The sequence below is a fragment of the Oryza brachyantha genome, chromosome 3, assembly GCF_000231095.2.
Source record: "Oryza brachyantha chromosome 3, ObraRS2, whole genome shotgun sequence".
Lineage (NCBI taxonomy): Eukaryota > Viridiplantae > Streptophyta > Magnoliopsida > Poales > Poaceae > Oryza > Oryza brachyantha.
The window spans coordinates 2115672-2140357 of record NC_023165.2 but is presented as its reverse complement, the minus strand read 5'-3'; the positions used below and the strand labels follow the sequence as shown (position 1 = coordinate 2140357).

The window sequence follows — 24686 nt, the reverse complement described above, 5'->3', positions numbered from 1 at the left end:
TTTGTGCACATATTTATAAATGAACAAATCATGCCTCAATTAACATAATAAAGCAGGGTCAAGAACATAAGTATCGCTTTTTTGCTATGTTCACACCGTTAACAAAGGTTAACGGAATAGGGTCAGATAACTCGTTCGTTTTTTAAAACGAGGGACAAATGAACAAAGAAAACATATTGGGTCATTTTGTTGTATAGGCTTTAAAACATGGTCAAGCGAGCAATTACCTCTTATTTCTTATATACATTTGACTATTTTTCCTATAAAATTATATATGCTAAAATATAGATCAACTTAAAGTACTTATAATGGTAAAACAAATTACATAACTGTGTATTTTTTTAATAAGATAAACGGTCATATATGTCTAGAGGTCAATAACATCAACATTAAAAACTAGATAGAGTAAAGACCATACTCTAGAAATATCATACAAGAAACTTTTATAAAACTCATTTACACGAAACACTTTTTTTGTTTTTTCCGTTCATTTGTGTTCGTAACATTCAAACATGGCCAAACTAGAAATAGCCACGAATAGACTCCCAACAATCCATAACCAGTTTTAGTTTAACAAAACGACCTTTACCCCCAAAACAACGGCGTGCCGTGCGCACGAGGTTGGCATTGAACTGTTATGAAAGACGGCCGGGCCAGGGCGGAAGAAGAGAAGCTGCCTGCCACTGGCCGGCCGCGGCCGTGAGGCCGTGACGCTGACCGGCGATCGATCGCGCCTTCGCGCCAACCAACCGGCCGCGAGCGATGGTGCCAACTGAAAAAATATACGCGCGTATCGTATCGGTCGCTTTGGTTTGGTGCAGACGCTATACTCCACGTGATGCGCCCTTCGTATTACATTATCACCCTCAACTAATTCCCAATGTACAGAGCCCTTTCGCCGTTGCAGAGTAATTAAAATATATTTAATAATAAATTTAATCATAGTAAAATAAATAATAATTATATATCTAATAAGATAAATAATTAAACATGTGTAAAAAAGTAATGGCTTTATCTATCAAAATACAGATCAAATACTTTTAGGTTAGTATAACATTTTTGTGAAAAAGCCCAGATAAAGCCTTTTATGTTGTTTTGACCGCCGAATGCACACGCGGAACAAAGAACAAGGCAGTCTTACCTTGAAGTTAAACCGGGCCCGCATGTCAGTGCGATGTACAACATTACTGCCAGGTGGGACCCACGTGCCTGCCTCCGCCGACCACGTGCCGCCCTCTCGCAGTAGCCTTTCCGTCGGACTCCAGTTTTTTTTTCCTTTCCAATTTTTCCATCGACTTTTTATTTTTTATATATATTTTGTTTTCTGGCTTGCTTTTATCGTTTATTATTCTCTCTACGATCTCGTCCTCTTCTCTTCCCCTTCGTTGGGTTTGATCCTTGGCATTCACCCACAACACAAGCCGAAGCCTACGGATTCCAATTCCCACTTGTTTCGGTCTCGCGCGTGCATGGAGCTCTCCGGCGAGCCCGCCTCGCCGGCTACGGCGCCGCCCGGGCAGCCGGAGGAGGCGGCGGAGTTGTCTGAGGGTGCAGTGGAGGAGGAGGAGTCGACTGCCACGGCGTCGCCGGTCGCCCGGCCCGAGAGCGAGGCCGCCACGGAGTCGTCTTCTTCGATGACGCTGGCCGGCGAAGAGGCGGCGGCCGCAGACGGGGAGGAAGTGGAGGCCTACGGGCCAGCGTCGGGGCTGTTGGGGGCGGGCGGGGATGAGTCGCCGTCGGTTTCTGAACCGCGAGAGGAGCCGGGAAGGGTGGATACGGGAAGTGCCGCATCGGCGGCGCCGTCGGTTTTGCGATCGGAGCAGCGTGCGAGGGGAGCGGAGGAGCTGGAGAATTCCATCGCCGCCCCGTCGAGGGGAGGATCGCCAGCGAGGGAGGAGGCGAAGTCGAGGTTCTCTTCCGCGCCGTCGTCTCCTGTTCTATCGGGCACGTCGAGCTCGTCGTCGCCGTTGTTACAGATCAAGCAGCAGGTGCGGCACGTGCGCACCGGCAGCTTCCAGCGGTTCCGGCAGCAGATGCAGCGGGCGTGGAAGTGGGGGCCAATAGGGAGTGGAGGAGGCGCCGAGAGGAGCCCCAGGGAGCAGCTGCTGAGGACGACAGTGAACATTGAGGCTATGGCTAATCAGAAGCGGCAGTGGTACCAAATCCACTCCAAGTCGCGGGTACAAAACTCTCCTGTTTCGTTCAATTATGTTTATGATATTTGTGAATTTTATTTGGAACTTCTGCTTAGGGGCGACTCGAAACTTATTTGAATGGATAACTGAGAACAAAAGTACAATCAGATAGCTTTAGTCTTTGAGGTCCAGTAGGAATGGCAGGTTCATGCTATCAGATAAAAAACAACAGCAGACAGTTTTATAAGGGAGTGCACATAACCTGTGTGCATCATTTGCATTAAGATATTTAAGGAAGGTTTACAGAACGCCAAGTGCCTTGGCAAAAGGATTAATCCATCAAGCTTGTTGTCGTGCCCTGGAAAAAAGAGTCTTGGAGTTTTACTCTACTTTCGGTTGGAATTTTAGAAGAAAAATCGAAGCTTAGTCTTTTGCTCTTCTTTACGGGTCTGATAAACTTTGTTATCTATTCCCCATGTATTGGGAGAGTCTTTTGTACTTGTGACTTGTTTGACTGTGCACACCCCACAAGGTGTGGAGGCTGGGTTTAATCTAATCCATTATCTAAAAAAAAGGATTAATCCATCTCTCACAACAGCAGCAGACAGTGAGCTCTAACACTTCGATCTCTACCTATTTCACCTTTTTGTTGTATGCATTTCAACAACGGGATCATTGCTCAACAAAATGGGCAAAATACTACTAAACCACAATGTTGCAATGTGATTTTTTCCCATACTTGTAGCGAAGTAGTTGATGCATTCTGATGTTCTGATGAGTCATAACTTGGTGAACTTGGTATTATTTGAAAATGTCATCCCCAGAGAGAATTCAAATGCCATAACACCTCTAATAGATTGATTGAAAAATATCAAATATGTACCTAGTACACAAGTACTAACCTAGCACAATATAGATTTACTTTTGTATTACAGTGCCCTTCTTTACGATGTTGCATTATTTTGGCTTGTATTCAACGGGAATTTTCTGTTGTTACTAAGCTGTTTGTTTACATTTTTCTTGGCAGGACCATAAACAATATAAGGAACCAACGACACTCTTTGAAAATTTTTTTGTAGTTGGACTTCATTCTTATGCAAATGTTGGAATAATTGAGGATGCATTTGCAAAGAAGAAAGCTTGGGAATCTAATGTAGAACATTTGGAGATTGTAGATCTTAGAAAAATTCAGTACCATGGACCTATACCGACCATGGAACCACAGGTATGCTTCTTTGAGAAAACACATGGAATTCTTCTGCTCGTACATGTGATTCTAGTCTCAGGGGCTCTGGAAACTTCTATCTTCTTTATACTGTCAAACTCCAAAATTCTGTCCTGATTTAGACTGTTGGGCCTGGCCTCTAGATTCAAGCCTCACTTGCTGCTTTTGAGAATAGTTTGTCTTCATTCATTATCCGTTATCTTTATTAAAAATTATCCGTTATCTTTATTAAAATATAATCAATCGAGAAATTTACTTGCAGATTCTTTTCAAGTATCCACCTGGAAAGAGAGCAGAAATTAGGGAGATTGATTTGCCCTCATTCTGTTTTCCTGAGGGTGTAAAGGTTAGTTAAGTTAGTTTTTTTTGTTTTGCTGAATGTATACTGCAGTTATTGGATTTCTAATGAAATTGCCCTTTGATTTTCTTAGTTGAGTAGAACTGTCTCGATGCAGAAATTTTACTTCTGGCATATGATGTTTTCTAAATAATTTAAATTTGAGTTAAGGCATCTATCATTCACGTGGGTGTTTGAACAATGATTCATGCATCATGATTCGTCTCTTCTTTCTTTCTTTTTTTTTGGATTTGAGCCTGTGGGTTGAATATTTTTTCCTGGAATAGGTCAATTGGTTGGACTGATATCTCGTGATCTTGTGTCTGCAAAAATTCTTTAGTATTATAGTTGAATCATGATTAGATAGAGTTGTTTCAATAAAGGTGGTCTGAAAGAAAGATTCAATTAAGGGTAACATGAAATTTGCTTGTACTACTTCTTTCTCAGAACCTGAGGAAGGTTCAGTTAAGAGTAACATGAAGTTTAGTTTGCTAGTTGTCCTTTCCTAGGACCTGAGGAATACTCGTTAGTGGTACACACTTCTTTCTGGCATAGGCTTTCCATTTTCTATCAAGTGCTATAAAGTATAAACTATAAACAAATGATTATCTGAACTTGTTTACTTGCTGATACCTTTTACAGTCCTGGGGCTTTGATTCCTTTCATGTGACTCAAAGATAACATTTAATTAAATTGTTTTGATATTTTCCCGTGGAGGATTGGGATTGAGTACTATTAAGTATTGCAAATGTTAATCAACCGAAAGTTTATTCTTTTCATTTCCCTTCTGTTTTTGTTGGGATATGTTCTGCTATAAATATATTGATTCCTTTTTATTTCAAATTTCCAGGCTCGCTTAATAGAGAGGACTCCATCAATGAGTGATCTGAATGAAGTGGTATTTGGGCAGGTTAGAACTAGTTGTAGCAGGATTCGGGAAGCCTCCTGTTATTTGCAGTTAACTGTTTTCTAATCTGTGAAAAAAGATATAACGATTGCTTAAATTTTGTTTTAAAACTTGCTGGTCAATGGATAATCAGGGGATGGTTGTCATATTCCACTGGAAATGTAATTACTCTTGTGGAGACTGCATTACTATTCCTACTTACTTCCACTTCTCTCATTCTTGACTTTAATGTGCTTTCCTTCAAAGTGTTCCATCTTGCTAACTTGTAGAACAAATTTTATATAGGAACATCTGTGTCGAGATGACCTGTCTTTTATTTTCTCCATGAAGGTTTGTTTATGTTCTTTTCAATATTCCTGGATTTTAGCATTTAGATCATTATCTATTACCGTTCTTATGGTTGATTGTTGTTCACAACACCAGGTGTCAGATAATGCACCACTATATGGTGTTTGTCTGCATGTCCAGGAAATAGTTCAGAGAGCACCAGGTATACTAGGCATGGTTTCACCACTAAACCCTACTTCCTACAAGCCAAGTCGTTTCTTGGTTTCTGCACCACGTTGTTACTGTTTACTTACAAAAGTACCCTTTTTTGAGCTGCATTATGAGATGCTAAACAGGTTGGTTATATTTACTTAGTTACAAGATTCCTTTGATTATCTGGCATGATAACATTTGTTATGTATAAAATGCCTAGTTGACACTTCCTCAATTTTCTACTAATCAAGTGAGCATATGGTGTCATTTATATGAACAGCATAATTGCTCAGGAGAGGCTTGACAGGATAACACAGTTTGCTAGTGAAATTGCTCTGGCAGAACCAGTCCCCCGTTCCGTGAAAGAGCATAATCAAATAAATGGGGATTATGAATCCCCAAATGGGCTTTCGTACAATGACTGGACAGAATATGCTGTCCCTGTCAATAGTATATCTGGTCTTGTCTCTTCATCAGGACTTCCATCAGAGGGAGACGTTGCTTCATATCTATTCAGGACTTGGGAGCCTAATTCTCCTGAAAGTATATCAGCTAGTGAGACTTCAGATTCTAGTTACATAAGAGAACTTGAGAAGGAAGGCAGACATAGCTTCCAACAATATGATGACTGTATATCAGAGAACTTGGAATCTCGTTGTGATAGCTTTGGAAGAGCAAGTTGTACTTACGAGAATGGACATACTTCCCCAGATCTTCTGTCGACACATTCACCTATCTCCAGAAGAATTGTGCGTGCACAGAGTATGGATTCTCTACACAGGTAACCCTGGTGATTAGAAAAAAAATCCTGCAGCTATTGAGTGCAAATTGTAGTAATTCGATCTGCTAGATGTCTGAATTCATGGGGTTATTCCTATGAAATCACTACTCTCTTCATCCCAAAATAAGTTCATCTTTCTAGTAATTTAAACTAGAAAGATGAAATTATTTTGGGATGGAGGAAGTATCTTTATGTTGGAATTCATATTATTTTTAGCTGTGATATGTCTAATGTTTTCATGCTATCTGCCTTACTCATTAAGCATGTTTGTGGTTTCTGACAGTTCAGTGAAAGGTGCTGGGTCAGATGAAGAAGAAGAAACAAGTGTAAAGCATGAATTTGTTGATGATGAAAAAGTTATGGGATGGGCTAAGGTTCGTCTGACATATTCAAGCTCCACAAAAGTCATCTGCTGGCTCTTGTTCTAACCATATACATTCTGTATTTTAGGCACACAACAATGAGCCTCTACAAATTGTTTGTGGCTACCATGCTCTTGATCTTCCACCTCGTGGTGGTGAGCTAGTTTTCCACCCCCTTGAACATCTACAACCTGTTAAATACTCCAGGCCTGTATTATCTTCTTTGGGGTTAGGAGACACAAATTTGGACAATGGTTTGACTACAATACAACAACCTGAGGTGAATGTGAGATCTTTACAGATCTGCTTTGTAGTGCTCGCATCCCTAAACATCAATTTTTTATTACTAGGTCAATGCCCGTTTGGCTGCTGCAGAAGAAGCTATTGCATTATCAATATGGACTACAGCTACAATTTGTCGTGCTTTGTCTCTCGAAAGTGTATGTTCTACGCTCTGTTCTAAGTTTTACTATGCAGTTTCTTTTGTTTGTGTAGAACTCCCACCAATTTTAAGACAGTCATCTTGTTACAGGGTAAACTCTTAGGCCGCGTTTGGCATAGGGGGAGGGAGGGGTTAGTTATCTGGCGCAGAAAACGTAGTAATGGATTAGTACATGATTAACTAATTATTAATTATTAAAAAAATATAAAATAGATTAATATGATTTTTAAAAGCAACTTTCCTATAGAAATTTTTTGCAAAAAATACACCGTTCAGTAGTTCAAGAAGCGTGCGCGCGAAAAATGAGAGAATCTGGGGTTAGATGGGAAGTTGCGGAACACGGCCTTAGCGGTAGGGATAATAATGAAGCTGTACCACTGTTAAATTTTCCTTTTCTGCAACATTCATTAATCAGTTTTGTTAAGTTTTCATGCTTGGCTCAGTGTGCATAAAGTCACTGATTGTTTTTTACTGCAGGTGCTAGAATTATTTGCTGGGGTACTGTTGGAGAAGCAAATTGTGGTAATATGCCCAAATCTGGTATGATGGTTAGCTTGAGCTTTGTAACTATGTATCCTTTCCTCTTATGCATGTTCCTACTCATTCCAACACCTTCCTTGAATGCTTAATTGCAGGGTGTACTGTCAGCAATTGTTCTGTCAGTTATACCGATGATAAGACCATTCCAGTGGCAAAGTTTACTACTTCCTGTAAGTTTTAAGTTTCTCTTCAATTCTTACTTTTAATACAATATATTGCTAAATTCAATTCTGTTTGGGTGGGACTATGGGAGCTTGGGATTTGATCTGACTGATTCTGCCTTTTTTGGTGGCTCAGTTTTGCTCCTTTTTTAATTTATTTTTATCATTCCTTATTTATTTCTGTAAGCATGAGGATCTTTCTTTCTTGCAACTGATTTTTTTCTAGTTCATATTTGAACTAGAAGAGTGCACTTATTTTGGAATGGAGATTGTACTGAAGATCAGAACAGATGCCTTTGGTGCTAAATATGAAGATAATAGCCATTACCTTTCTTTCTAGACTTCAACTTTTGTTTTGGAGAACATAAATTGGTAGCTGAAATAGACAACTAGTATGAAGATGGTATGGCCTTTGTTGAGTTGGTAGGTGTTTTGATGAAACCCGGGCTGTTCAGCTCAGTTTCATTGCACTTGCATCAACCTTGACTGCACTCCTAAACCGCTATGTACAACTCTAGTAAAAAAAAGTGAAAAATCGTGAATGGTGCAGATTTGAATGCAGTGTACGAAAAATCCATTCATAAGAGCATTATTTTAACTGTTGGACTGTCTTTTATCAATTTGCACCTGTCGCCCAACAGTAGGCATTTGCTTTCTCTAGAAAAGATATATTCATGTCTAGACATGCTTTGCTTTGAACATTGGACTAAGTCTAAAAGAGTGTGGTAGATCTGTAGCTCTTACATATGTTTCCCGTTCCTATTCTGCTCTGAGGTATAAACAACTGCTTTTCAGGTTCTGCCGAGAAAGTTGGTTGATTTTCTTGATGCCCCCGTCCCTTTCATTGTAAGTTCTGAATGTTCTTTAAAGCACACTTACTGGTCATGCTCTTTCAAGGAGTAGTCACTGACTGCAATTGCCAATTTATGTATTTTACCAATCTTAACCCTATTCTGATTGACTGTTCATGTTATCTGATAAATTATCTGTTCTGTCCTACAGGCTGGTGTCCAACATAAACCCCCTGATATTAAGATGAAAGCATCAAGTATTGTCAGAATAAATGTAGAGAAAGATCAGGCAAGTGTGTCATGTTTACTATGGGTTTAAACTATCTTGGGAATGAATGCTAAAATAACTTTTTTTTGTCAAAGTGAATAATTTACTTCATGCTCTATGCTAGCTGACCTGTGAGCATGTGAATTGAAAGGAAGTTATAAGTCAACATGATCAATAGAAGTGGGAATTGACTTCACCCACTACTGGCATTTCGATACACCCAAACAAGAATATCTAGTTTCATTCACATGCTGATTAAGAAACAAGAATATCTAGTTTCATTCACATGCTGATTAAGTGATTATCAAAGAACAAAGAATTCTGCATGAATCTATGAGACCAGGTGTCAAGGTTTATTCTTTCAGGCTGCGCATTATATGTCTAATTTTGCATCATGGCACTCCTGGCCTGTTCATGTCAATTTGGTGATATTTTACTGGGGGAAGCAAACATATGAGCTGCAGCCATTGCAGGATTAGTTTTGTAGCCACTAACTGTTAGTAATTTTACTGAAAATATTCAGGTGAAGGCATGCTCATTACCTCAACTTCCGTATTTCAAAGAGCTTGTTTCTGATCTCAGTCCAATTCATGCTAGACTTTCATGTGAGAATGCTTTGGCTAAGAGACATCCAATTTACAAATGCAATGAAGTTCAGGTAGTAATATTTCTAATATGTGAATGGGGATCTATCCTCTTTGGTGCCCATTCCCTCGAAATTTTGTTTTCCTTTGCAGATCTTGATCATTTAAAATTTCAGCCATCCTTCATGTTCGACTTTAAAGGATAAATATGTCTCAAAATATCACATGTATTACAACTAGTTTGGATTTCATTGCAGGCTGAGGCAGCCTGCCAGTTTTTGAACGTCATGAGAACTTACTTGGAATCACTTTGTTCTGACTTGCGCTCTCATACCATCACCAATGTACAGGCAAATAATGACAGGGTTAGCAATACAAACCCAGATATTTGCACTTCAATTGTTGAAAACAGTATAAATACAGTGAATGATATTTCTTCTATCCTATCAGGTTTCGTTGCTTCTGAAAGACAGCTTTATCGATTCATTCCCCTCAAAGGACCGACAATTTGTAAAGGTACTTGTCAGTTGAGTTCTTAAACAGTGGCATCCATCTTTGTCTATGCGAAACCATGTTCTTATGAAATTAGCAGAAATTTAAGCTGTTCATGGATCCCCACCCTTGGATGGTAAATCTGTTATGTACTTATAGGCATGCCAATCTTTTTCCCCATCATAGTTCCTGTTGATACGAGTTCATAAAAAGATGTGAATATTGTGTGCATTTTTAACTCTTTGGTATTACTAATGCTAGATCACTTCTAAAAGAAAATTTAGTTCATTGGGTAGGTCTTTTTAACCAGAAGGGTGGAGGGAGTATGACAAGTATCTTGGTGTATAGAATTTTCTTAATGAATGAAACTTGTTTTTTTCATTTAACCATCTTCCCATTTTCTTTTCCGTTAGTGTTATGTGTATAGAATTTGCATGGTGTATAGAATTTGCAAATTCTCATGATTTCAGTGTTTTGCAGCTTTTTGTGGAGACACAGATGTTCTCTGTTCTATCAGATTCTCGACTTTCAACATTCGAAAATGAACTGACATAAAAGGTTTGCTCCAGCCAGAGATCAAAGAATTCAAACATTGCTGGTTTGTCGTAAAGATTTCTTCTAGTGCATATCTTGTCATTTGAACGATCGGGAAATGGGAAGAAAAAGGCAAATCCGACCGAGCATTGAGGGGTTAGACTGTGCAGCCCCCAGAAGTTTCTATTCAATGCTGGAGACCTGGAGCTTCCGAAGAATGAATCGGGTAGTCTGGCTATGAAAATATGACGCAGATGCAGGCATGCAGCCCAGTCTTTTCAATGGGCACATGGCCTCCTAGTGGTATACATACGGGATGGAAAAGAGATATTTAAATGCTGTACTACAGTTTTGTTTTTGTTCATTGTCTTCTCTTTGCCATACAAATCAGCCAGTATATAGTGAAAGAGCCCTGTAAATAAATTGAGGTTATCCATTGTAGTTAGCATGTTGGATGTTAGAATGTTGGATGGATTTAATTTGGAGCAATTTTACTATCGTTGAGGAGGTACCAAGAGGTTTTTGTATCACTGTTTTCTATTATTTTCTATGTAAATTTGGTAAATGTTAGTAGGCATTAGAAGGTACCAAATTTTACTTCCTCATCAAGGATTGGAAAAAAAAACTCTTTAATTTAGGGTGAGTACTGCGTAAGAGCATGCATCGTTTCAATTTGCAAAAAAACAGTAACTCAATGAGCTAGCTCTGCAACAGGCATCGATCAATCCCAACTCAGCAAGTTCACAACAGTGGCGTGACCACCTGACGAAATGTAAGCACATCGTTGGAGCAGAACCAGCCAGCTTGGTGATCATTTCACCAATGATAGGTCTTTGCTCTTTAGCCCGATCACGAGTCACAACCGTGACGTGACTCAGCTTGAGCTGCATGCATGCTTATCACGCATCACCAGAGAGGACAGCCTGGTGATCATTAGAACATGATGACATGCCAAAACAACCTATCTTGGGAGTTGGGTCTAGCTTCTAACATCCAGACCCTCATCATGGCAGCAGCTGCTACTCCACTCCATTGCCTTGCGCAGCAAACTCCTCTCCTAACAAGAAAAAAAGAAGGTACGAACACCCCCATCTCTGACACCCTCCCTAAAACTGAGTCTTCCATACGCACAAGAAACCAACAGATTCCAACGTGCGTTTCATTGCAGCTTGCCATCTGATCTGCATGGATTGCCTGGAAGTGGATTTAGGAACATTTCTCCATCTATTCAAGTCATAGACTAAATTTTTTTAAAAAATAAGAAGATAAATTAGTTCTACCTTCATTTTATATTATAAGACTTTCTGTCATTGTCTAAATCATTCATTGATGAATATATATAATTTATATATATGTGTCTAGATTCATTAGCATCCATATGAATCGAGACAATACTAAAGTCTTACATTATAAAACGGAGGAAGTACAAGATATTTCTTTCACAAACGTGAAAATTCAAATACGACGCCTACAATTTATAACATAGATAACAAATTAAACTCTAAAAAATATATGTATATTTGTAGTTATATTTATTGTTTTTGTTATATTTATAAAAGTTATGTTTGAACTTGTATGCTCATATGCTTATAGAACGATATATCCTATATTAATTTACCTACCTATACTTTTGATAATTATTTAGGGGGTGATTGAAAAACCGAACGACATATTTGTAAACGAAAAATAATTTGTGAATAAAATTTTAATATATATATTTTTAGCGGTATACTTAGCAATCTTAAGGCTAAGGCTGAAAAATAAACTTCGATAATAAACCTCAAAATTAACTTCAAATTAAAGGTTAAAATTTTAAATTTTGGCTTATGAGCATAAGCAAAACCGAAAAGACGGGGTGTTAGATGATATGGAATAGACGAGATCACCTTTCTCAAGAATTTAGAATTGTTTCCGGAATTATCCAGCACTAACAAGCATCCGTACGTCGTACGAATCCACCGTACGTTGCATGGTTGCATCTGCGTTTCAAGCCTATAAATACCGTGCACCGCGCTCGCCAATGCAACGCACTCGCAACATTAAGTCAGTGATCATTTGTCATAATGGATCGCCGGGCTAGCATGTCTGGCCGGAGCGTCCGGGTCCAAATCCCGGACCAGCTGCCGACGCTGTTCGAGCCGCAGAAGGCCATAATGACGCCGCACAGCCGCGCGAGCGTCGACGACGAGGACGACGGCGACGCGGCGCAGCCGGAGAGGCGGCTCACGGTGCTGGCGCTCCAGCTCGCCGTGCTCGAGAAGGCGGCGAGCCGGCTCGGCACGCTGGGGTTCATCTGGGCGACGGTGGTGCTGCTCGGCGGCTTCGCCATCACGCTCGGCCGAACCGACTTCTGGTGCATCACCACGCTGCTGCTGGTGGAGGGCGCGCGCATCCTGGGCCGCAGCCACGAGCTGGAGTGGCAGCACGAGGCGGCGTCGCGGCCGCCGGTGTCGTGGGCGGTCGGCCGCGTCTTCTACTGGATGGAGCTGCTGTCCGCGTCGGTGTGCGTCGCGCTCTCGCTCGTCCGCCTCGTCCACCAGCGGTACGGCGGCAGCGCCGAGGCGCGGACCAACCGGAGCTCGGCGCTCGACATCTTCTACGGCCTCGCGCTCGCCGAGGGGCTGCTGTTCCTGGTCGAGAGGGCGCTGTGGCAATGGCGGGTGGGCCACCGCCGCCTGCTCGAGCGCGTCGCCAAGGAGTGCCACCTCGCCACCGCGTGCGGCGCGGTGGCCGTCCGCCGCTTCTTCTACGATTCCTACTCCCGGTGCCTCAACGGCAGCATCTTCGACGGCCTGCATATGGACCTCGTGTCCTACGCCGACGATCTGCTCACCGCCGGCTCCCACGACGAGCAGCGGCTCGGCGCCTTCGTCCTCGTCGCGCTTGTCGAGTCCGACCACTTCGCCGACTCCACGCTGCGCAGGATTGGCACGTCCGCGCCGACCACTGAGCGGCTCATCGAGATGCTCAGCTGGAATAACTCGTCGGAGAAGGGCGTCCGCCGGTCGGCCGCGGTGGTAGTCTCCATGCTCACCGAGGGGAAGCTCAACGCGCTCCGCGTGACCGGCATCCCCGGCGCCATCGAATCCGTCGCGTCGTTGCTGTACGCCGACCTCGACGAGCTCAACCTCCTCGGCCTCTCCATCCTCAACAAACTGGCACACGACCACGACATCTGCGACAAGATCGGCAAGACGAAGGGACTCCTCGACAAGATCATCTCCTACTCGAGCATCGCCAATGCATCTGCGACTGCGCGCACCGACACGAGGCTCATGGCGGTGAAGCAGTCGCTCCGCGTGGTGAAGAGGCTGGCCAGCATAACGGGCACCACCGGGAAGATTCTCCGGAGGGAGCTCTCCGACATCGTGTTCACGGTGAGCAACGTCAGGGATGTGCTGGAACAGCGCGACGGGAAGGCACGGACCGAGCTACACCAGCTAGCGATCGAGATTCTGACGAACCTCGCCATGGACGAGGAGGCGAGGGAGATGATCGGCAGGACAGGGGGCGTGGTGAGCGAGCTGGTAGCCATGTTCTTGCCGGCAACGGAGGCGGTCGGAGACAAGCCGGCTGACGCGGTCCGGGTGGAGGCCGGCGAGGCGCTGGCGATGCTGGCGCTTGACAGCAGGAGCAACTGCGGCGCGATCATAGTGGCTTGCGGTGGAGGCGTTGAGCGGCTCGTCGAGGCGCTGAGCGACCCCGTCGTCGTCGTCCGCGCGGCGAGGATCCTCCGCAATCTGTGCACCTACGCCGGCGAAGAGTGGCAGCTCCCGCTGAGAGGAATCATCGCCGGCGCCAACAAGGTGCTGAGAACCATCATGGCCGAGAAGGGCAAGGTGCTCAACATCTTCCTCGGCCTCGCGGCGCAGATGCTCCGGTTCATGGACCCGGGAGAGCTCCGCACGAGCCTCGCAGCGGCGAGCATCACGGAGGAGGCGCTGGCGAAGGCACTGGTGCAGGTCCTCAGGGAGTACAGCCGGCCGTCGATGGCGGTGCCGCGGATCCGCCGGTACGCCATCGAGCTCGCCGTCGCCATGATGCGGTCGGACGAGCGGTACGTGGCGCTGTTCGTCGAGCTGGGCCTGCAGGGCCAGCTGCGGCGCGTCGCGGCCACCACCTCCGAGCTCGAGTGCTTCAACGTGTTCTCCGGCAGCGTCGGGCTCAGCCGCCGCGGGGTCAGCGTCTGCGCCGACGTCGAGTCGGCACTGGAGTTGATGAGGCAGGCCTGAAGTTAACTGAAGCTATAGTTACCTGCGCGTGCCTGCTTAATCTAATTCGACTATATATATACTCGAATTAGATTATACTGCAGATTAAGTAAGAGGATCTGTTTGCGTTATTACATGAGTTGTTAATCTGTGATTCATTCATTTACCTCCAAAATGTGTTATCTGTTTATCGTGTTCAAAATTTGTGTATGAGTATATACATATTTGTTTGAAATAAGTGTATCTGTACTCTTTCTAAAAATGAGCATTGGACCACCCACCACCAACTTTCATCCTTTTTTAAAAAAAATGAAGAGGTCCGCATGTCAGTCATCATACACCAACTCTCTATTTTATACACAGAGAAAAAAATACTTTGAAGATGATTTATACATCAATAATAATAACATATTCAAAAGCTTTGATAATAATGGGTTAATGAATGTTTTCTTTAATTAAAATCCTATTACAACGCACGGACAATATGCTAGTCATAATAAGTAATTTAAGGTAAACACAATACTACCCTAAAGTTTTTCCCCTGAAACCAACTAGATATCAGGTACAGTGAGAAGCATGGTTACTTGGGAAGTTCTGGTAAAATAGGTTAATGTCATAGGTATATGATATCAGGAAACGTGACCATAATTGGGAAATTCTAGCAAATTAGGTTAATGTGATAGCTATAAGATAGAACAAAATGACAGGAATACCAAACCACAAAATGGGTAAACAAAGAAGCACCACAGCAAGAGGCAAACATAGATACTGGTAGTTTCCAGAAATACAATCATGTTCCATCAATCCCATATACATTGCTGCGAATAGAAGTTCTGGTAAGTCAATCTTTGTGCAAGAAACTTCGCAAGTTTCATAGCTGTAGGCCCAGGTCTAAGAATATCCGGGTTACCTGAAACAGAACATGGACTAGCATCCCCAACACCTATGCACCATCCCCCTGGGGCTGGTTCTCCTGGCTGCCGGTGTAAAATTTCGTCGTCGATGTGGTTAAGAACAGGATCGTCCTTAGAAAATCCTGTCCCAAAAGCTACGCCACTTTGAGTCATATTTTCTACATCATCCAGGGTCAGTAGAAGGGGCTCTTTTTTTGAATGTGAGTCCCATTTTGAATAGTGTAGGTCATGGTTAACAACAGTCCTGTTAAACTCGTGGGAGTTGCAAAGAACTGTCTGGAAATACTTCCGGTGTGGCAAGGGCATGTTAGTATAGTACATTAGCATGGTTCTTGGTAGATTGTCGGTACCAATGATACAGTACTCTGTAAATTTCCGAGAAAGGATAACAGATGAAGAACCTGCATGGGAACAATAGGTACAATTAAATGCTTCTTCAGTTTCATTATTCTAATCAATTAAATAGTTAGGTAAAAAGGCAATAAAATAAGGTGTAATCAAGGTGTAGAGTGAACTCAATGCCATTCTATAAATAAATGGATTCATTTTTTTTATTTTTTCCACCCTATTTCATGAATAAGACATTAGAATTCCACAAAGCTCTTGTTGAGCCTAGGCAGAGTTACATGCCATTGGAGTTGTCGATAGAAATGTCTATGTTTTACAGAGCATTAGGTACCAAACGGAATGGCTAAGTATAACGAGGCCAATAAAATGTCAACCAAAGCAACCAACCAAGAGAATTAGATAGTACACTGTTTATATGGATAGCCATAGGTTGTAATCTGATATTTTAAAACCATGCAACAATAACTAAAGAGGAAAGTAGGAAACTAGTCCATTAAACCTACATATGATAAAGATGTTTCACAATTTCCAGTCAACTGTATATTGCATCATCGTTAGCACTATAAACCATAGTATTATGTCCCATATCATTATGTAAAGATTTATGGGATGGTCTAATAAATTCTCAATAATGTTAACCGCTTACCTGTAAATAGTTTATATGCATTTGGCAGTTCGCGTTTTTGAGTGGCATAAAATATATCAGTCCTGGATGAGAGATATAAACCAGGATCAACAACTATCGGTCTTATCTGTCTTGACCTGCACAACCATACAATGTCAAGAACTTGCATTCCGAAGTTTGAATTAACACTGAAAATTTCAGAATGACGGGATGTCCTTACTCCCTCCAACCGATATAACTGGTATGCTGGATGAAGTTGAGATCCTTTGGTAGATATGATAAAACATGTAGGAGATCTGCCAACAATTTAAGGTTAGATCAAATAAGGAGTGCTATCCTCTATAGACGAGTAGCTTGTTTCATAAAATTTTCATAGCTTCCAAAGCAATGAACTGGTAAAAGCACAACATAGAGGTATCCATGACCATTTTGTTCTACCATTACATAGTAAAATTTCTGAAGGGCACAAGTTTATTCAAGTCTCTTTAGGAAGAGTACAGCAAGTGGACTTTGAATTCAATAAACAAGTACATTTAACATGAAGCACATTGAAGAAACTCTAACAGCCAAGCTCAATCAAAAATAATTCTCCATGCTGTTATAATGCAAAGCATTCACTGAATTAGATCACATCGTCATGAATTTCTGTTGAAGTAAGATCAGATCAGCATGCGAAGCGTGCACTATTTAACCCAAGAGATTTTTAAAACAACCAAGGCCATACGGTTTGTAGGGCGGGAAAGCAAAAATCATTAGAAAGATCAAAGGCTTGTCACGTCACCAAAATAATGCCAGTCCATTTCAAACCTCAAAAGAATAGGCTTCAGTGTAGAAAACCAAGTTCCATACGATTCTTGCATAAAAAGGATATTGTTTTTTGTATATAGAATACTGTAAGAAATATATAGTGATCTATCAATCAGGAATGTATTCCATGGAATGCCACGAATACAAATGTACTACTTTTCATAGATGATAATGGGATTTTAATCCCTTCAATATACCAACTACTTAACCATTCCAATGCATTGAAGATGGTCTTCAGAGTTCAGAGAGAATTTATTTTTCTATCAGTAACCTGATTAGTCATTGATTCACATAGACCTTTCTACATTAAAATACCCCACTTCCTACAAACAATAACAATAACAATTTATTGCGAAAAAATAGCAGGATTAATACTCTAAAATCGAATGTTTTAGATCCAGCCCGAACACCACAACGACGATAGAAACTTCTCACATACACAAAGGTGCCCAAAAAGGTGGAAAGAGGAATCACCGTCCGGAGTGACGAGCGGGTAGTCACCAGCGTCGAGGTGCACAAACCAGTCCCAGTCCTGGCCTACCCGCAGCAGCAAGGCCGCGCCGTGCAGGGTGGCGGCGAGCGTGGACGCGCCATGGGGGTTGGCGAACCCGGGGTCGCCGACGACGTGGACATTGGCGCGCCCAGGGCCAGCCCGCGCCTCGCGGGCGAGCCGCGCTCGTTCCCCCGCGGACGCGGCGCGGTCGAGGAGGAGGAGGTAGAGGTTGCGGGGGTGGTAGGCGGCGAGGAGCAGCCGGAGGAGGCGGTCGGCGTCGCCCACCGAGCCGGTGAGGAGGAATGCGAGGGAGGGCGGGGTCGGCCCAGAGGAGGAGGCGTCGACGGGGAGCGGGATGTGGTCGGGCGTGGCCGGCAGCGGCGGCGAGGACGAAGGAGGAGCAGAGGAGGAGAGGAGGTGGAGGAGCAGCAGGAGCAGGAGCGAGGCGAGCAGGAGGCAGGGGAGCGGGCGGGAGTCCTTGGGGAAGACGGCGGGCGGCAGGGCGGCGGTCGCGGCCGGCCCGGCGAGCGCGGGGGGTTGCATGGGCGATTGGATTTTTTGGCGGTGGTGGTGCAGCCGCGGCGCGGATCGGGGGCGGAGAGGCGTGGAAAGAGGAAAGGTTTTTTCTCTTCCGTGTTTGGTGCACCGGCGTGTCTGATGAGCCAGGGTCCGGTCTGGTCAAGGTGACTTTGAGTTCACTCCATTGAAAATATAGGGTCGATTGTTTTGCCTTTTGTATGATTCGGGTGTATGAGCAGAAATTGTGGATTAGGGGGTGTTTAGTGGGTAAAATAAAAACTTTATAATGTCATATTACACGTTTAATCGGACGTCGGAAGGGGTATTCGGACACGAATGGAAAAACGAATTTCACGGTTAGCCTGTAAACCGCGAGACGAATCTTTTGAGCATAATTAATCCGTCAGTAGCGCATGTGGGTTACTGTAACACTTATGGTTAATCACGTACTAACTAGGCTCAAAAGATCCGTCTCATGATTTCTCACATAACTGTGCAATTAGTTTTTCGTTTTATCTATATTTAATACTATATTTAGGTGTCTAAAGATTCGATGTGATGTTTTGGATGAAAATTTTTAGGAACTAAATAACCCCTTAATTTGGCTAATTGTCCTAACCAAGATTGATTATTGGGTTAGACCAATTATTTTATTCAAAGTTTTGTTCTCAAATTCTATACGAGGGGTTTGCGATCGTCGTACGTATCCTACTTACACCTTATGACAAAAAAGTTTGATTTAGAGAGAAGAAGCAGGGTAAATTAGAAAAATACCATTTGATTCGTCAACTTTTTTTTAAAAAAAAACAAAGTTTACCTTTTTGAGTTTTAGTGAAAAAACAAAAATTGCAATCACTGTCAGGAAAAAGATCAAATGGTATATTGACAAATAAAAAATAATTTATGAGTTAAATATATATATATATATATATATTGATTTAAAAGACAAGGCTAAAAAATAAACCACTATAAAACTATAAAATCAATTTCAATGCTAAGGTTGAAAATTCAGTTGAGACTGATACTCACTTAAATTTATTTGTTTCATCTATTCATTCATATTTGTAATTTTAGTGCGATGAGTTTCTTTTAATAGTTCATTTCAGGTACTTCTATATTTGATGTGTTTACTTGGCAGTATTAGATTAGAATTGAATCGTTACTGTCTTTCGTTTGCCCTTAATAATGTTTTGGGGCAATTACATTTTCCCGTTTAATTGTTCATTTTATGTTCGACGAATCTCTATTTTACGTGGATTACTAACTCTTCTAAGCTATGGTGTAATTTTGTTTATATTGGGACCAAAAGTTTGCCTCCGTGCTCACCGGCGAACGCGCCCGCAATCTACCACAGAAAACCTACATCCACTGCGCTTCATCCGGGTACCCGAGCCACCGAAAACACAATCATGTCCCGTTTCTTTCCTGCGATCTGGTGGCACGCAAGTACACAACCCAAACAAACGATTTGATTTGGGCGGTGCGACGATTGCTCTCCTCTCCGCGACTCCACCACCACGTGCTCCGCGGCCATACCGCCACTCCTGCCGGCTGCCGCCATAAAGATCTCTCTCTCGCCTGATGCCGCGCCCCTACCGCGACGAAATGTCAGGGCCGTGCCCCGCGCGCGGCGACGACTACACACACCAGCTCAACGCAAGGCCACCACCAGCCAGTCCCCCCCATCTCTCACCAGTGCCACGAGTTGTTGTACCCGGACCACGTACCTCTCATCGAACCGCTCGTCGACACCATGTGAGGATGGATGCTCCGGTCTCGCTCTCACCGTCGTTTTCGTTCGTTCAATCAACCAGGTCAGGTAGAATAGAGTGGAGTGGATGAGTCGCTTGCCATGGTAACGCCGTCTGCAGTAGCGTCACCGAGGAGAAGGTGCCCATGCCGACGACACGATGCGACAAGCGGCACAGCGCCACTGTGCCTCGACGGGTGATAAGTACAGTGCCCTTTTCGTTTCTTGCCGGTGCCTCACAGATGGAGTAGTAGTGGATGGAAGGATGTTCCAAGTGCCAGTACTTCACTTCCACCACCAGCCTGATGAAGAAGAAATGAAAAACTAAAGACGTCAAAGTCGTTTGCACCAGCAAGGCTGCTGCAGCTGATTGCCCGGCCGGTGATAGCATAGCATAGCATACACACGTCGCATTCAGACATTCAGACAGAGTTGCTGCCTGTTGATCGATAAGCAAAACACAGCTCTTCCACCGATTGCTTTGTTACACCACCAAGGTTGACATGGTTGCAGGAAAGATTTGAGCATGATGAGGCTGTTTTGATGTCTATCTTTCCTTGCCAAGAACTAAGATTTTGGCAGATGTTCTTAAACCTCTACTAATCCTAATGTCCTACAAAATGGAAAATTGAAAAGAAATGGAAAAGGAGATAAAGGAGATGGCACGCTAATCGTCCCCATCCTCCGTCGCCGCCGGGAGGAAGCAAACGACGGTTTTGTTCCATCACTTGTTGCCCTTGCCGGCGGAACGCGCCGCCGCCCGCTCGGCGCGGCGCGCCTTGGCGTTGACGCGGATGGCGGCCGAGGCGTCCTCCTCGCTCTCGCGGCGCATCTCCATGACGCGGCGGTGGGAGTTGGAGTGCAGCAGCGGGGAGAAGGTGGGGCTGTTCGCCGGGCGGTACTCCGGGAACAGGCGCCCGGACTTGAACCGCACGCCGCACGCGTTGCACAGCGTGCGGGGCCCGTCCGGCCCCAGCCGCCACTGCGGCGTGTCCTCCACGGCGCAGTGGGTGCACCGCCGCCGAGGCGCCGCCGCGTCCGCCGCCGGCGCCGGCGCCGGCGCCAGACGCGGGCGCGACAGCAGGGGCGGCGGGAGGCTCCACGGCGCCGTCACCCGCCGGCGCCGCCGCAAACCCTTGGTCCTCGGCCCCACCGCGGCGCGCGCCGGCGCCGCCGCAGCCGCCTCCACCTCCGCCGCCATGGTGTCAACCGACGGGAACGCGTCCTTGTTCGAAAGCCACTCCAGCTCCTCCTCCTCCTCCCCCTCCCCCTGCCCCCCTCCTCCTACCATCGCCGCATCCAAACCCTGCAAGAACCACACAAAAAATCAAAACTTCCAGCCATACGGCAACCCAGCACCTCCCTCCGCCATGGACACTGGGATTGGAAAGGAAAACATACCGTGTGGTCAAAGAAGCCGTTCAAGCTGGCGCCCGCGTCGCCGGTCAGCTCCCCGGCCAGCGCCGCCGCGTCCTTATCACCAACCATGTCCGCCGCCGCCGCCGTCACGACCCAGGGATAAAGAAATGGAATTTTTATTCGATTTTTCCTGGCACCTCTATTTGATCCCCTGACCTTTTTATCATCAACCCTTTTACCCCTTTTTGTTTGGGGTTTTTTGCTTCGGTTTGCAAGTTAAAGCAAGAGATTTTTGTCTGGGTTCTTGCGATGATGCGAGAAATCCATAGGTTTTAACGATGGTAATAACCCCATGGCGTTCACGTGGGGGTGGGGTGGCTCTTAAGTTTTTGGCCTCTGGACGATTTGGATGTATTAGCATCTCACTTAGCACGCCCCCTGCTGGGTTAACCAGGACCTTCCATTAGGGTTTGCTTAAGGTTTAAGCAGTGGAAACACATCCCAAAAGGCCAAAACAAGAACTGAATGAATGGAGACGAGACGAGGCTACCATTTCCATTCCTTTTTTTTGTATCCTATTTTGGACGCAGCGGGGTGCATGCGTTTCGTGATATATCTGGTCTACAGGGAGTTTCTTGCTGTGATTGAACTGTACTCTATCTTCCCGTTGTTCTTTTAGTTTCTTTTTCTGGGGAAGCTTGATAGTATAGACAAAGTTTGTTGGTGCTACAACCTTTTGTAACTCAAGTTAGACGGAGAGAGTAAGAGGTATCCAAAAATACATCAATAGGTTATGTAAAAATAATGGGTTCTCGTAGGGAGGGAAAAGTGTGTTAGCGGGAAAATATTTACGACTAATTGATAGCAGTCACCCCTTTATTCGATCATTTAAGATAGTCATCTTATAACAAAGAAGTATGGCGGGAATACTAAACATAAAGATTTGTGCGAGTAACTGGTCAATTAGGACGTTAAGGGAAACTCATGTAGCTTTAAAAGTATGCCAACAAGAGGTAGCTACGGTTTGTCGTATATGTGTCCGAAATAATACGACATTTATCACCTCTTCTCCGGTCGATATATCCAGATAATATGTGACAAATTTTACCTTTTGTGCGTTGAAATTACTTTTGTCGTGTGTGTGAGAACGGTGTGCTATATTTTATTTATGGGAAAAGCTAGCTACCCTGTATCGTCCATGTCATTGGGGCAGTATCTCTCGTGTACGATATGCTATACTAAGGTGTACGCAAAAAGTTATAGTCATTCTTTTATATTTTTTAATTTATATTTTTATTAAAATTGAGATATTTCTAATGTATCATTTATATTTTAAAGCAACATTCGTGTACAGATGAGCATTGTCGGTACATATTAGTCGATAGAGCATCATCTGATATCACCATAGTATCAGTTAGATACCAGCACGATATTGGATTTGATATTGTATCATATTCGTTATCTTGTAGGAATCATCCCGTTATAGAATGAGATATCATATAATAATAACCCTCTTTATTTATAAATAAATTCTTAAACCAAACATATGGACAAACTTTTAGCAGGTGTGCTTTAAAAGTGTAAATTTGTATTTCTAAATAGTCGAAATATGGTAGCAAATTATTCAAACCTTCGAATAATGACATGGTTTTTCGTTCAAAATGCATCCATGTTCTCTCACCAATGGATCTAGTCATCGGTAACGGTACCATAGTTTACAATCCACCATTGCTGACTTTGAGTTTGTTTAGATAATGACTAACTTTGTTTCGTAATGTAAGATTAATATATATACAAATAACATATATCGATCATGTGATATATCTAATCTTAGAAAAAATGTGGCTAGTAAATAGTTGCAGCTCCATCTTTTCACGTATGCTTATGTCTATAAACCAAATTTAAATTTCTAACCTTAAGAGTAGATTTTGGGTTTTTCTCATCGTAGTTGATTTTTTAGCCTTGGATTTAAGAACATGTATATAAAAATTTTATTGATAAATTATTTTAAAGTTATAAATATGTTGTTTGATTTTTTTCATAAATAAGTCAAATGATCTCCCTCTTGGCCACTGTACAAATGTAGACCCATATAAATAAAAATTTTGATGAGCTATAAATATGATAATAAATAAAACAGTCCATAATAAATAAAACAGTCGTCTAACATACCTACAGCGTTCTAAATATAATATGGCAATAGAATTATAAGAGACATCAACCAAACACCAAAGACATCTTTAGCGATGAAATGGAAAACCCACGGCTATGAGCCGCTTTCAAACTCTACGGCTGAACCTGCATAACGTGAACAGAAGCCAGCCACGCAGAAATCAGCGTGCATATGGTCCTAGCCCGTTAATCTGTATCCAATTCCAAGCACTCACGACTCTCCAAGGCGGGCGGTTTCTATTGGGCCTTCTCTTGAAGCCTCTCCAGAAGAGGCCTCTGTAACGTCCGAAGCCCATACAGGCATGCATACATCTTTGTGGCCCACTGACATCCGTGGGCCCTGGCGGCTCATTCGCTGCTTGCGTAGGCCTCGTGGTCTCGACCGCAAGGCCGACGGTGAACACGTGGGCCGTGGAGCTAGAGCCCAGAGGCTGGATGCGGCCGGGCCGCGGCGCATGTGTCGTAGCAGCTGCATTGGCAACCAACCCGCCGAGGCGCCGACGCGGATACCGTCCGGCTGTGGTGTTTAGCCGCTCCGCGGATACTTTTATGATCATATACGGTTCAACGAATTAAATTAATGTTTTATGTAAACTTAATTTATTTAGTTAAAATATAGCCGGTTACAAATTATCTGCTGACTAATTCTTATCTATCCCTATTTGCCGCGCAACACCAACTGCCGAAATTTCCATCGTACTTTTTGTCTTTTGCTTATACTTGTAAATCAAAATTTAAATTTTTAAATTTTTTTAACTTTTGACTTTTAGATCACTATAAAATGAATATTGTTAAAGTTTTATTTGTAACTTATTTTTTATTTATAAATATTCCGTTTATTTTTTTCTTTTAAACAGCCATGTCGCCGAGACGGCGAGTCTAGCATGAGATTTCACTTGGAGCTGGTCAGCTGGAGATTTCACCAAACAAACATGGCAGAAACACAGCGGACGCAAATATGCAAGCATGGACACCGAATCAACCAACCGGTCCAGTTTCGTCGCTGCATCGGTGATTCGGCGCGTACACAAATGCCCAGATGCACGCGTTAGTTAGGATTAAACCCAAATCATGCGAATGCGAAGGAAATTTATCTACGGATGCAACGTGCACTCTAATCATATTAGGCTCAGCTCGGGGATGGCGGAGCAGAGTTCCAACTCCATTACCAAGTTGGGCACTGTTTCTGCACTATCCAGCCTTTCACTACCAAACATATATTCTCTCCTCCTGATACTGTACATTAATACAAGATACAATACATCTTACTTAATTAATTTATTATGCACCAAAGTTGCCTAACCAAACAAGCATGTTCACCCAACTACAGGTGTTTGTACGTCGGAGGTTGGAGCCATTTCACAACAACAATCAGCCAAAGGTACACGCATGCATGTGGCCAGCAATAGCATATACTGCAGTCTACATGAAGCGATAAAAATAAAGAAG

The 24686-nt window shown here is 43.4% G+C and overlaps 4 protein-coding genes across 4 annotated transcripts; 2 read left to right on the top strand and 2 right to left on the bottom strand.

Annotated features, from left to right (window-relative positions):
• The first annotated feature begins 1383 nt into the window (after window positions 1–1383).
• On the top strand, window positions 1384–10572 carry LOC102701985. The gene is made up of 18 exons (XM_006649329.3): window positions 1384–2180; window positions 3163–3360; window positions 3623–3706; window positions 4548–4607; window positions 4890–4934; window positions 5028–5227; window positions 5365–5865; window positions 6149–6239; window positions 6316–6507; window positions 6578–6667; window positions 7147–7209; window positions 7305–7379; window positions 8166–8216; window positions 8373–8450; window positions 8953–9087; window positions 9271–9378; window positions 9464–9529; window positions 9986–10572. Exons 1-18 carry the CDS (start codon window positions 1470–1472, stop codon window positions 10058–10060), a joined length of 2823 nt encoding a protein of 940 aa, XP_006649392.2. The 5' UTR covers window positions 1384–1469; the 3' UTR covers window positions 10061–10572.
• A 1548-nt stretch (window positions 10573–12120) lies between these two features.
• LOC102708230 lies at window positions 12121–14513 on the top strand. The gene has a single exon (XM_040522768.1). The coding sequence runs from the start codon at window positions 12121–12123 to the stop codon at window positions 14269–14271; it is 2151 nt and encodes a 716-aa protein (XP_040378702.1). The 3' UTR covers window positions 14272–14513.
• Window positions 14514–14979: 466 nt separating this feature from the next.
• LOC102707948 (beta-glucuronosyltransferase GlcAT14A-like) lies at window positions 14980–18075 on the bottom strand. The gene is made up of 4 exons (XM_015834949.2): window positions 17419–18075; window positions 16358–16433; window positions 16159–16274; window positions 14980–15565 (listed from the first exon to the last, which is right to left on the bottom strand). Exons 1-4 carry the CDS (start codon window positions 17978–17980, stop codon window positions 15051–15053), a joined length of 1269 nt encoding a protein of 422 aa, XP_015690435.1. The 5' UTR covers window positions 17981–18075; the 3' UTR covers window positions 14980–15050.
• Window positions 18076–20085: 2010 nt separating this feature from the next.
• LOC121053922 (GATA transcription factor 3-like) lies at window positions 20086–21619 on the bottom strand. The gene is made up of 2 exons (XM_040522474.1): window positions 21108–21619; window positions 20086–21012 (listed from the first exon to the last, which is right to left on the bottom strand). Exons 1-2 carry the CDS (start codon window positions 21192–21194, stop codon window positions 20431–20433), a joined length of 669 nt encoding a protein of 222 aa, XP_040378408.1. The 5' UTR covers window positions 21195–21619; the 3' UTR covers window positions 20086–20430.
• Window positions 21620–24686: the final 3067 nt, after the last annotated feature.

Bases quoted from the DNA above. Each gene is read 5' to 3' on its own strand.
- LOC102701985 (XM_006649329.3), top strand. From the start codon at position 1,470: ATGGAGCTCTCCGGCGAGCCCGCCTCGCCGGCTACGGCGCCGCCCGGG. The intron at 3,361-3,622 runs GTATGCTTCTTT...ATTTACTTGCAG, and splicing joins TACCGACCATGGAACCACAG to ATTCTTTTCAAGTATCCACC. The intron at 5,228-5,364 runs GTTGGTTATATT...TTATATGAACAG, and splicing joins CATTATGAGATGCTAAACAG to CATAATTGCTCAGGAGAGGC.
- LOC102708230 (XM_040522768.1), top strand. From the start codon at position 12,121: ATGTCTGGCCGGAGCGTCCGGGTCCAAATCCCGGACCAGCTGCCGACG.
- LOC102707948 (XM_015834949.2), bottom strand. From the start codon at position 17,980: ATGCAACCCCCCGCGCTCGCCGGGCCGGCCGCGACCGCCGCCCTGCCG. The intron at 16,434-17,418 runs GTGATTCCTCTT...AATTGTTGGCAG, and splicing joins CCCGCTCGTCACTCCGGACG to ATCTCCTACATGTTTTATCA. The intron at 16,275-16,357 runs GTAAGGACATCC...ATGGTTGTGCAG, and splicing joins AGTTATATCGGTTGGAGGGA to GTCAAGACAGATAAGACCGA.
- LOC121053922 (XM_040522474.1), bottom strand. From the start codon at position 21,194: ATGGTTGGTGATAAGGACGCGGCGGCGCTGGCCGGGGAGCTGACCGGC. The intron at 21,013-21,107 runs GTATGTTTTCCT...TGGTTCTTGCAG, and splicing joins ACGGCTTCTTTGACCACACG to GGTTTGGATGCGGCGATGGT.